The sequence below is a fragment of the Taudactylus pleione genome, unplaced genomic scaffold, assembly GCF_031769625.1.
Source record: "Taudactylus pleione unplaced genomic scaffold, aTauple2 ptg000314l, whole genome shotgun sequence".
Lineage (NCBI taxonomy): Eukaryota > Metazoa > Chordata > Amphibia > Anura > Myobatrachidae > Taudactylus > Taudactylus pleione.
In genome coordinates, this window is record NW_028284715.1 from 11,576,652 (window position 1) to 11,589,922 (window position 13,271).

Consider the following 13,271-nt stretch of genomic DNA (forward strand, 5'->3'; position numbering starts at 1 on the left):
TTTGGAAAATGTATTTTATTAAGTAAATATATTTATAGATAAACATATTAATACAGTATACATAAGTAACAATAGACTATAAAGGAACCAGATAAGCAATGATCAACCATGATTCCACTCATCAAATCACAGTTCTTTTGGGGAAAATTATAAAAATTTACCTTAAAGTGCAAGAAACAAGATGAAACCCATCTCAATGTTACATAATGCAGAAGTCCCATAGAGAACATTTTTTTTTCTTATTTAAATAGTAGGTACCATCCATTATTTGGTGTCCTTCTGCAAATTATCTCCTGTTTTGTGCATCCTGTATAAGGTTACAAAATGTGGGTACCTGAGAAAGTCAGACTCTCAGTTCTCAGCAAGTCATGTGATGGCAGAGGGAGGAGAAAGGGGCGGGGTTTTATATTACTCTGAGCAGGCAACATTCAGAGAGGTGGGGTGGGTTGGCTGTCCCAAAGCATCTTTGCTCAGTATATAATGTGCTAAGTAACTGCGGTTGCCATGGTATTGAGTAGCATTATAAATCTTTAGCAGCAGCCTGAAGTAGTAAACAAAGATAGAAAGGTAAGCGCAAGCATTCTTCTTAGTTTTTGTTTGAGGCAGAGTTGCCTACCCAACCGAATTTCATGGGAGTCTCCCGAATTAAGGTGGGAGCTCCCACCACCCCACAAAGTAGGCTGAATCCCCCGCATTCCCTCAGCCCTGTATAAAAAGCCGCACTGCACATGCACGAGTGAAGGGGGGAAAGGGGGCGGGTCCAGAGCTTCGCTGTGTCAAGACGCAGGGGCGTACTCACCAGGTGCAGGTAGTCAGAAGTGTGACTGCTGCTGGCCCGGAGGTCTCCTGGGCACGCCTTCCCCTGCACACAGACTGCGGGGAGAGAATGATGCTCCCAGCATTCCCTGGCCAACCAGTGATAACAGAGGACGGAGGGGGGAGGAGTTGACGCCGAAGGACACTGAAGACAGAGACAGGGGAGGTGCATGAGACTGTGGGCGATATTCAAGCATTTTGCGCCCGACAGGAGCTATTGAATTGTTGCTCCTGTCGGGCGAGATAGGCTGCCGGTGCACCATTTCAGCTCGCAGCCCCAGGAGGGTGCGAGCTGAAATGGGCGAAAACTGACCTGTTTGGTCGCCGAAACAGCACTTTCGCAATCGCGCCCAGCACTTTGGTCGGAGGGAGCCATTTTGCGCGGCTACACTCGACCACTATGGGCGCGATCAGCGAGAAAATGGGCATCGATTGAATAGCGCCCTGCGATCTCCTATCACTTTAGATGGGAGATCTGGACCGCCATAACAATTGAATACTGCGCTGTGAGTGTTAGAGCTCACTGCAGCTCCTACCAAATCTATTCATGTCAGTGCCGTGGGGGAGGAGATGGGGTGTGAGGGAGATCTATTAATGTGTGTGTCTGTTAATGTGATGGGTGTGTGGGGGCATCTATTAATGTATGTGTGTGTGGGCATCTATTAATGTGTGTGTGTGACTGTGTGTGGGAGTCTATTAATGTGATGTGTGTGTGTGAGACTGTGTGGGAATCTATTCATGTAAATGTGTGAGTGTGTGGAGGGAATCTATTCATGTAAGTGTGGGAATCTATTAATGTGAATGTGTGTGTGTGGAGATCTATTAATGTCATTGGGGGACAGGGGCTGGGTGGCAACTTTTAGCCTGGGGGGCAAATGCATGCAGGCGGCCCTGGCAGAGGGGTAGCGTGTAGCCAGGGTGCCCGAAGAACGTGCGTGCTACGGCGCCCCCCCCCTCAAGTGTTCCAGGGAGGAGGCGGGTCCATATGGGATTAATGCAAAGTAAAAATAAAGATTAGGAACAGCCCCGTCATGGTTCCCATATGCAGTGCCCCCCTGTGGCCCAGGAGAGGATCCCCTTATGCAGTCATCCAGTAGTGCCCCCAGTAGTGGTCCCCCCTGTGCAATGCCCCTTGCGCCCACAGTAGTAAGCCCCTTATATAGTGCCCCCATTAGTGGAACCGCCTATGCACTGCTCCTTATATAGTGCCCCCAGTAGCAGTCCACACCCCATGCAGTGCCCCCAATAGTGGTAATCCTTATGCAGTGCCCCTTAAATAGTGGCCCCAGTTGTAGTCTCCCCCCTATGCAGTACCCCCAGTATTGCCCTTTTTATAGAGCCCCCAGCAGTGGTCCCTCAATGCAGTGCCGCCAGTGGTAGTCCCCTCCCTCCTATGTAGTGCCCCTAGTAGTAGTCCCTCCCCCCTATGCAGTGCCCCTAGTAGTTGTCCCCTCCCCTTGTAGTGCCCCTAGTAGTAGTAGTCCCCCTTGTAATAGTAGTCCCCCCATTGTAGTGCCCCCAGTAGAAGTCCACCCAGTTGTATTCCCCCCAGTTATAATCCCCAGTAGTGGTCCCCCCTTGTAGTGCCCCCCCCTGTAGTGTCCCCAATAGTGATCTCCCCCTTGTAGTACCCCCAGTAGTGGTCTCCCTCTTGTAATGCCCCCAATAGTAGTCCCTCCCTCTTGTAGTGCCCCCAGTCCAGTAGTGGTTCCCCCTTTGTAGTGCCACCAGTAGTCCCCCCCTTGTAGTGCCCCCAGTAGTAGTAGTCCACCCCTTGTATTGCCCCCATTAGTAGTAGTCCCCCCCTTGCAGTGTCTCCAGTAGTGGTTGCCCCCTTGTGGTGCCTCCAGTAGTGGTCTCCCCCTTGTAGTACCAGCCTCCCCCCAGTAGACACACGTAGTAAAAAAAAAACAAAAAAAACACTTACCTGAATCCCCGCTCCCGCCGTCGCCATCCGCTCCTCCGTCTGTCCTTCCCAGGCTGGGCCGCTCTGCATTATGGGAGAGACGTCATATGACGTTATGACGCCTCTCCCATTGCCCACTGCGGGAGCCGGAAGATGGAGCGGCTCCTGCGGTGAGCGCAGCAGCAGCTAATGAAAGTCTGACAGACTCTCATTGGCTGCTGATCAAAACAAACACACAGCTGCCGGAGCCGGCGGCTGTGTGTTTGTCACTTGTGTAGCGCTGACCGAACTCCGTCCGGTCAGCACTACACATGTGGTGCAATCTGTGTCACAGTGAGACAGACTGCCCGCGGCCCGCATGACGCTGCGGCCCAGGGGGCACATGGCACCCTGCCCCCCGGCCCAGCCCGCCACTGGTGGGGGAGCTAGGGTGTCATCTTATAGGAATATATATGCCCTTTGGGTGGAGCAGACCACGCCCCCATAATGCTGCGCTGTGCACGGTGCATTCTACGGACATCTGCAATCTCCTTCAAAGTCATTTTCAAAAGTAGCCAAGTATGGTTTGAGGCATTGCTACTTTTATAGTAATACCGTTTTGTCTTTCTTTATTGTAAAATATTAATCCTGTTCTGGGTGGCGCGCCTGTGGTTAGATCTGACTGGGAGCAGGCCTGGGTAACTGAAGAGGAATGCACAACCTGGGTGGCTGGACCCAGGTCTTTCTCATAGAGGAACAGGAGGTAGATGTGAAGACTGTGATGTCAGGAGGAACCGATGAAGGAACCACTAGACAATGATAATTAGTCCACCAGAGTAGATGACTTGATATTAATAGTAAAAGTCCACACAGGAATATACTGGATCAGCATAGACAATCGGTAAGGGCGAAGTGAATGCTTGATAGGAATCGATGATAACTTTATTAGCGATGATTGGTAAGAACCGATGTTGGAACTTGAAAGGAATTGATGATAAATTTATTAACGATGATTGGTAAGAACCGATGTTGATATGAATCGATGTTGATTGAGAGATAATTCACAATGATGGTAAGCAAACTCCAATGGTCGAACTCGGTGAAATAATTCCAGATGGCAAATCCACGCTGCAGCAGAAGAAATGAGAATAATTCCCAATGGCAAATCTAGACTATAACAATCGATAGTGGAGTTGATTGAAGATAATCGATTAGGATGGACTGCGCCGTTCAGAATGGCACAGGAGCTGTTACTTCCGTGGAAACTACATTGTCCTGGCAGAGGAGTTCAGTCTGAGGAAAGGATTTATAGGGCTGGACTCCGGATGATAGATAAGTGCAGTTAGCTGACCCGCAGACCAAGCCCTGACTGAACTCATGTGACAGAGTCCAAGATGGCCGCGCCCATGACCCGGCTCTGGAGGGAAGCCCGGCGTGCGTCCTGCATGCTGAGAGGAGACCGAAGTCTGCCTGGAGTACAGGGACGCGGAGTACCATGCCTATACCCAGCAGCCGTCCGGATGCAGTGGGCGAGTCGGGATCTCCTCTGTACCAACCAGGCTAGGTAAATAGTGTATATCAACAAAAGGGAGGGGAGAGAGAGAAAGGGAAAAGCAACATTTTCTGGTCTGGTGCACTAATAGGTTAAATATAAACTGATCTGGACACCTCAGAAAAATAAGTAAAATATAACTTTTATTAAACAATTATTAAAAAATATATATAATAGTGTGATCAGATATAGGCCAAAATATAAAATAAGTAAAGTAGAGTAAAGAAAAGTAAGGATATATTGATAAGCTGACGCTCCGGGTCTCGCACCAAAGGGGGCGTGCTGTCGATGTTGATTGACAGCACGCCCCTTTGGTGGGCGTGCCTGCCAGACGGAGGCGTTCCCATGGGAACGCCTACCGTCTGAAGCCGGCCCCACTGACATCACTAGTGATGTCAGTGGGAGTGATTTTTGGCTCTGATAGAGCCAAAATCACTCCAGGGCTTGTGACAGGGAGACCCTACCGCAGGGTCTCCGTCGCAAGTCCGATGGTCGCGATGGTCAAGACCATCACGACCATCTTTTTGGACGCTCGTATATGCTGTGGGTGGTGACCCACAGCTATACGAGCGTCCAGGAGGACGCTTTTAATGGAGGAGGGCCCTGATTCAGAGCGAGCGCTCTGGTCAGAGCGTCCGGCTCTGAATCAGGCCCTGAATCCTAAACAATAATGCCTATTGGTATTCTCGTTCTGTTAAAGGCAAAACATTTATGTTGATATTAATAATATGGATCGTTTCTCATAAATAATAGCCTTATACATATCGGTTTAATAAGTATATATATTAAGCTGTTGTGTCAGCTCAGCCAGAGCACATAAATACCATTGTTTAAATGACAAGAGTTGTTTATATTGTCAGTGTATACTCAGTATCTATAACAATCAGTGATCAAAAGACAGATGGTCCTGTTTGTAGTTAGTAGATAAAATGTTTTATATCAATAGACACCAAGTATCTGAGTTATCATATACAGAGTCACGATTTCTCTTTGTAAACAAAGTGTTTATTCACATGTATAATGACCCCATCGGGGCCAGATATGACAGTATATTGTTTATATGTATGAGGGTAACCGCACAGAAATCCCCCACACCTATCAACACCTTAATGTCATAGGTAAAAACCTTCTTATATGGAGCACAAGCTATTGTCGAAGCTGAATAATTGGCTGAGACAAGTTCAGTTTAAGATTTAATCGCGACAACGCCATCTTGCGATTGGCCGCAAGATGCCATCTTGAAAATGAGATCGCAAGACGTCATTTTGCGAATGGCCGCCTAAGCGCCATTTTAGATAAACTCACATTTTAGTACATGTGGCGATAATACTATTAGCACCATGCGATTGCATCTTACACCATTTCTCATACACACATTAATACGCACAATTGCGCTGTTAACTAGTCGCAAATTAGCGAATGCATAGGACTTTGTAAGAAACCGCTGTTTTATTAGCTTTATGCGCACGCATCTGCCCCAAGTTAACTAGCGTCCTTATATCAAACCCCGAATACTCACACATTACATATTCACACATAAGGTTTAATAAGTATGTGTGAATAAGTAGGTGTATAAAGTATATGATTTAAGTTGGTTCAGTTAGTTTAAATGCTGAGAAATAAAGATATTTGATAACTAAGGTATTATACATGCTAAACAAGTCGTGTTTAGTTTCGTACTGATGCGTACTCTTTCCACAGTATTCCGGTGTTATCGGTGTGGAGATCGCATCATGCATTCTCGAGTTATGGATCGCAGAGACTACAAGCAACAAAATGTATATTTCATGAACAACTGTTAGGATGTTGCAGGGGGCGTGAAGGGAAAGATCCCCAGCTGTTAGAGGCAGGGAGAGTCTATTTGAACCAGCCTGTTAAATGCTCTGTAACAGATGCTTCTCCCCTGGGAACCAATGAAATCAGTAACAAACTTCTCTATTGTCCTGTCTATTCTGGGGGGGTATAAATATGTGTGCTCAAACGCTGGGTTCTTAGTCTTCGTGCTGAATGACGAGGGGTCTCTTGCTGATGCCTATCTTCGGGTCCGGAAGCACTGCGTATGTATACTGTACTTGGGTCTGTATAATTCCTTTTGCGCCTAAATTGTGTCTGGATCAATTGCGTGTAACTATCTGAACTTTTACTTGAATAACACTTTGTGCTTTGGAACCACAGATTCCACGTCTAAGTCTTTATTTACTGTATAACTGCGTACGCAAATTAGCGTCATCCTTAGAGGTTTATAGGAAGGATTTTAGAAGGTACAGGCAGGGGTATATAGAGGTTCATTTTAATATCGTTACTATCTATCTATACATATATATATATATATATATAGAGAGAGAGAGAGAGAGAGAGAGAGAGACTATTAGGCAGAGAGTCACAGTCGCTCTTTGTATCTGCTGTAATTTATTTCCACAAATGTTTTAAGGATAGCCAAAAGAGAGATCTATCATGCATATATGCATCTTAAATCATATTAATATTCTGCAGCATAACTGACCGTTCGGTAACAGTGATAGAGTGGTCAGTGCGATGTTCCAGGTATCTTAATCACTATCCCATGTATGGGTGTAGTGAGTTATTAGCATCTGATAGTGATCCTAAAATTAGGTAAATAGTGTATTTCCAAAAAATACAGTGCCCAAAATGATATCATACTTGCCTACTTTTGAAAAAGTGAATCCTAATAAGTGAGGTTAAGGCAAAAGAAAGACATATAAAGACTGGACTTACATCTTTGGAACTTGCAGACACACTGAATCTTTGGTACTCTAAGCCCTCCCTATCCTTAATAACTCATGCTTTGTACCCTTTGAAGGATTTCTAATGTTGGGTGCACACTAAACGACGTGTGTACCCAGTGATGCAACGCACGACCCCCCCTCCGCTGACTGGCCAACATATCGGGCAGCAGGTACACACTGGACGATCTGGTGCACGACTGCCCGATATGTTGGACCCTGACGCATACAGCTGCATGGGGTCATCAAGATGCCGGCAAACGGGATCCCGGACGTCGAAATGTTGACGCTGTCATCCCGAAGACATCAGGATACTGATGTCGACATCCTGACCGCCGGCATCCCAAAGATAAGTATGTGGGTAAGTATGACACTTAGCTCGGGGGATGGGGGGGGCTCAGCTTTAGGAACCACCAGGTGGAGGTTAGGGTTAGGCACTCCCGGGGAGGGTTAGGTTTAGGGCGCAGGAAGGGGGGGGGATAGAGATAGGCACCACCAGGGGGGGGGATAGGCCCCTCCAGGGAAGGTTTGGGTTAGGCTCTACCAAGGGAGGGTTAGGGATGGGGGGGAGGGTTAGGGATAGAGGGGGGCGAGGGGGAGGGTTAGGGTACTTACCAGCGCCTGTCGGGATTCTGCACCATCGGAATTTGAACTGCCGGCAACTGATCCTCTGGCATATCATACCCATTCCTCGCTAGCCGTATCGTCTGATTGGACTGCATGCAGGGAAGATCAGCTGATGCGACTGACGACCCCACGGGAGCGTGCAACGCTCAATATAGTGCATACACACTGACGATTTTAACGATTTGTTGTTCTGATGCGTTGGAATCGGGCAAATTATTTAAGAAATTGTCTAGTGTGTAGGGGCCTTAGCATACTCAGACAATTACAAGACACTGGGCATGGAAATAAAGCTGCACCATAGACCATAGGTCTGGGGCTGTATATGGTTGCCTTGAAGGGGTTATGCCTTCATAGAGGTGAACCAGAGGAAAAAAGGCATGTCACTGTATGTGGTAGACTTTGTGGTTTCTTTTGCTTTTGGGCTATTTACAGTTGGCATATATCATTCACATAATATATCATGACTGCATATTGTGGGCATGGAGTTGTAGATGGTAGAAATTGGGCATGACACTGCATGAGATGTGCAATGGGATTGGCATTGTATGTGGTTAAGATAAAAAAATGTTGTTTTATATTATATGACTTGTTCTGATGATGCGTCTCCTTTTAAGTATAGTATTTGTTTTGTTTTTAGGTGTCCTTTACAAGAATGTCGGCCTGTCTCTATAATTTGTGCAGAGTCACATACATAACAGTGGAGGGGTAACAGTACAAAACAATAGTTATCCAAATCTACATTCTATTTAATTTTACTCAGTTGAAAATATGAAATATCTCATGATATAAGTTAATTATCAAATATTTTACTTATAGAGATATAAAGAAAAATGAAGAACTCTGCATTATGGGGCTTTGTAGATAACCAAGGGTTAAAGCTCGGTTAGCCTGCTATCTCTTACCTCAGCAGCCATGTTTGTTTGTTCAAATCCGACCATGTTCGCTTGTACCAGCTGTTGCAGAAGTTCTACTTGAGCCACACTTAGGAAGAAGTCCAAGCTTGTGGTAATATTCACTTCCAAGGAATGGCCACACACTAAAATATCCTGAGGTGAAAAAGGTAGATCTCATGTCATTCCTGTTTACTTCAGCTCTGGGGACCAAACAAACCTCAGCCATGTCTAACATATCTTAAATCAACTGCACCTGAAATACCTACACGCGGGTGCCAAATTCTTCAAAAAAGAGATTATTTTCATTTGTAATCAATACTAACGTTCCGTTGCTGACCAAGTCTGACAAGTCAAAAAATGCCCCCATTCACGAGTACCTCAGAGAACCTCTAACAACACTGTGTGAAACGGCAAGGTTAAGATAATATGTATACTGATGCAAGGCAGATGACAGGCATTCTAAGGCAAATGAATGCTCGGAGCTGGTGATATAAGCCCATTTGATGCCAGGGAGGCATGCAATGCACGTAGCACATTGAATAGTGACTGAACAGCCATTTGGAAAAAAATCTGAATATGGAAATCAGCAAAGAAACATGGACTCTTTAGGGACATCTCTGAAAATCTTTATGTCTATACAGTGCTGTGTAAATATAAATTGTGAAATACAATAAAACATTACGTTAACCCTGCGTCAGGCGCAACTGGCCTGACAGGCACCACAAAGCTGTTCTCGCTCACCTCTCCACAAAAAGGGGGCGCAGGGGCCTGCCCCTCCTAGTACCTTCCTATCTCTAGGTGCTGTTTGAAACCCCCCTAGTAAGTTTTCCCGCCGCCTGCGTGTAGTGCAGTAGTGACCTTCCTGGCCTCTCAGGCTCATTGCGCCGGAACTCGTCTGACTTTTGAAGGGACGTATTTATTTTTATTTTCTCACAGTTTTGTGTATTTTGCTCATTTTATGAATGAAAATTACAAAGGTTGAGGGTATTTTGCGGAAATATGTAGGTTTGTCCAGGGTGGCTTCTTAGGCACACTGCGCCTCTTAAAATGTAGTAATTTTTTGTTTTACTTGCTTTAAGGTTAATAAATGTGGTTTTGTGAATCAGATTTCCATATGTTCTCTCTTTGTACATCCTAATGAAGGTCACTGATCACTTTAAGAACGTTAGAACTGAGTTAATTAGATGCTAATGACAATTTTATTACAGGCGCCTATTAGGCACTGCGCCCGAACCTGGGAGTCCCTCGAGGTGTGCCTGACGCAGGGTTAAACCTGTGGACAATTTCTACCCATAATGTAAATATATTTTTTAGCAATTCATAATGGTAGCAGTCTAATGCCTTGGTGATACTCATCCACCAGGCTGCTGTTTAATGGTCGATTCTCCTGAGGGTCAAAAGTCCACTCTGTCAACTCCGTAGCTCACAACGTACACAGGGCCTTAATCAGAGAGGAACGCAATGGCGAATATGCACTCAAATCGAGTGATTGTGTGCTATCGTGCATGCGTACAGCCGTACATGCTCATGTGCATCGATCGCACTACGATTATGCACGCACAGAGGAATCCATAGCAAAGTGAGCGATAGGCTGTCAGTGTTTGGAGGTGGTAACAAGGGGGAAGTCGGACAAAGGCAGGTGTGCCTGACCGCCATTACATGGGCGTGCATAAATTAGCCCTTGAGAGATCCTACGCAGCTGTGTATGTCAGGAGAGCTGCCAAGGCTGCAACAGGTCAGACTTATCCGCAGATGAAAGATGACCGTTCGATGAGTGTCGATGTTACTGATATTTACGCAGGTGAGCGTCGTCGCACACATGTAAGAAGGCAGCAGTGGGCATCTCTAAGCTCGGGTGGTCTTTGCAAACATTAGCATATTTTCGCAGCTGCGTTGCATACAAAAAAACTAAGCTGAGATCGCATTAGTGTCCATCTCTCAATCAGGCCCCCAGCTTGCGGTCACATAACACTAGGCAACAATGTTTCGGCAACATGGATGAAAACTTTCATTTTCTGTTAACTTTTATGTGCTGCTTCAGAATATGATGGCAAAAAAATATTCCATCCCGTCACAAAAATATAGTGGTAAAAAGGCTTAAAAAGTCACGATGCCGCCTGGAATCGAACTATGGCCCTGATTCAGAGCCGGACGCTCTGACCAGAGCGCTCGCTCTGAATCAGGGCCCACCTCCATAATTATGGAGCGTCCTCCTGGACGCTCGTATAGCTGTGGGTCACCACCCACAGCCTATACGAGCGTGCAGGTTGATGGCCGCGATGGTCTTGACCATCGCGACCATCGCCACTGCGAGCCGGAGCCTGCGGTTGAGTTTCTCAACCGCAAGGCCCGGAGTGATTTTGGCTCTATCAGAGCCAAAATCACTCCCACTGACATCACTAGTGATGTCAGTGGGCCGGCTTCTGATGGTAGGCGTTCCCTTGGGAACGCCCCCGTCTGGGAGGCACGCCCCCGGCACGCCCACCAAAGGGGGCGTGCTGTCAATCAACATCGACAGCACGCCCCCTTTGATCAGACACAACGAGCAAAGGAAAGTCCTTCGCTCATCGCGTCTGGCGCATGCGCACGACGGAGCTCCCTCTGTCGTGCGCAACCGCAGTGCACACCATCGACCCACTTGCGAGCGGACAGCCGCTTGCGAGTGGGTCTGAATGAGGCCCTATGTCCCTTTCTATGTTGAATTTATTTATAAAAATGGACTGTAGATTTCTGGTTTATATTTGGAGGGACAGCAACTGCAAACTCAATATACATTGTTCAAATCCCTATTATGGAAAAAAAACATGTAATATTTCCGACCCTCCCCACCTGTGTCGTCGGGAGGGTAATAATCAATAAAGTTTGTCTACATTTGAACCAAGTACAATACAAATGTTTACTTCAGGAGACAGGCTGCAGTGGGAGGTTGTCATGCCGCAGCATGACTGACAGGCTTCTGTTATTTCGGGGCGGTGACCGAGAGCATTTCAGAAAACAGGGACATGTGGGTCCCATTTTCTGTGAGCCCCAAGCCAGTGGCTGTGTCTTTGGACGCAGTTTCACTGGCCCTGGCTGTGAGATTTATTCAGACATCCTGAGTGACCTCAGGGTTACCCAGATGTCCAGTGGTCAAGCAGGTGATCAGATGCTGTATCCTCGAACACAGCAACGAATCACAAAAGCCGTCAGTGGGCGTCTTTTAACTTAAGATGTGTCCTGCGGCTTTTGCGTGCTAACTACATCCATCCCTGAATCAGGTTCCCGCCGATCCCAGGATTGGCCTCCCTAGTCAGGACCAGTGGCTCATTCGGTAGCTATTAAAGAAATGTACATTCCGTGTCAATCTTGTTAAATGCCATCAACTATAAAATATTTTCCTGGCAAATCTGTGCTAATTTGATACAAAGTTGCCGACATTCTGGCTGCCCCTATTAGGCGTGGAACGGGGGCGTCATCGTGGCCCTGTCCCCCCCTACACAATGCAGAGATTACTGGCATTTGAGGGCGAGGTCATGATGAAGTCATTCAGCATGAATCACGTCACTGGCTACCCCGCTGCGGGGGTTGTATTCAGGGGCCAGGGGTAGGTGGCCGGCCGGGAGACTTGCCCACTGTTTTAGGGAGTAGGCAAGTATGAATTGAAAGTTTTTGCTTTGCTGCTTGGAGTGCAGGGTGGTTTTATTAAGTATTGTTGTTTTCTGTGCTTATGGCATAGTCAGACACCACAGCAGCATCACTGTATATTGTGAAAGACTGGACTGGAGGTTTTTCCCAGGTAAGCACAATACCAGGTATGCACCCTTAGTGAAACCTGAAATGGTACTTCTCCCTCCATTACATATTAAGTTAGGCCTCAGGAAAAAAGCTGTAAAGGCTATGGCCAAAATATTGAAAGTTTTGAGCATTTAAAAGGTCACTTTCCAAAATTGAGTGATGCCAAGTTGAAGGAAGGTATACTTGAAGCTCCTCACATTAGACTACTTTTAAAAGACAAAACCTTCAAAGATAAACTTGACGCGGCAGAATCACCTGCATGGAAATCCTTCTGATCGGTAGGTGGTGGGTTTTTAGAAAATAAAATAAACAGAACCCCCCCCCCCCCCGAGAAAATATACAGAGCTGACATCTGAATTGCTGAATAACTACAAAAAGTTAGGATGCCGTTTGCCGTTGATACATTTGCACCTGGTCTTCTTTCTGGACAATTAGCGAGCAGTCAGTGATGAACTGGGGGAGCAATTCCATCAAGACATTCGCACAACGGAGCAAAGGTATCAAGAGAGATAGGATCCTGCGATGATGGGTGATTATTGATGGTTTTATAAGGGTGGACTACAGTACACTACTCAAAAGCCCAAAAATAGTAATATATTTTCCGGAATCGGTATGATATGCCAGCCTCTGAATAGCCGCCGGCTGAAATCCCAACACTGGAAGCCCGCATGGTGCAGAATCCCGACAGTGGTAGATAAGCACCCTAACCTCTCCCTTCCCACTCCCTAAGCCTCCCTTGGTGGTGCCTAACCCTAACCTCCCCAGGGGGTGCCCAACCCAGGGTTTCTGCACCAAAAATGGGGATTTTGCACAATTTTTCACCTACTCGCCATAATTGCTATGGAAGACTTCGGACCAGGGCTATTGGATAGCACGCTAACCAAAGTGAAAACTTTTCGCCGAAAAATGGGTTATCGCGGCTAATTGGATACCGGGACCTTTGTGGAATAGTAAATGTTTGAGTCAGGACAGCAGTCTTA

At 46.5% G+C, this 13,271-nt stretch overlaps 1 protein-coding gene across 6 annotated transcripts in view; it reads right to left on the bottom strand.

The window, feature by feature from the left end:
- Positions 1–13,271, bottom strand: part of VPS13B (vacuolar protein sorting 13 homolog B) — a 1,086,122-nt gene that overhangs the window by 336,154 nt on the left and 736,697 nt on the right. For all 6 annotated transcript variants that reach the window (XR_015869381.1, XM_088442693.1, XM_088442694.1 and 3 more), the window contains exon 33: positions 8,527–8,670. Coding sequence is in view for 5 of the 6 variants with exons in the window: in XM_088442693.1 (XP_088298819.1) it covers positions 8,527–8,670 (144 nt within the window). In the remaining variant the exon portion in view is untranslated. The remainder of the gene's footprint in view (positions 1–8,526; positions 8,671–13,271) is intronic.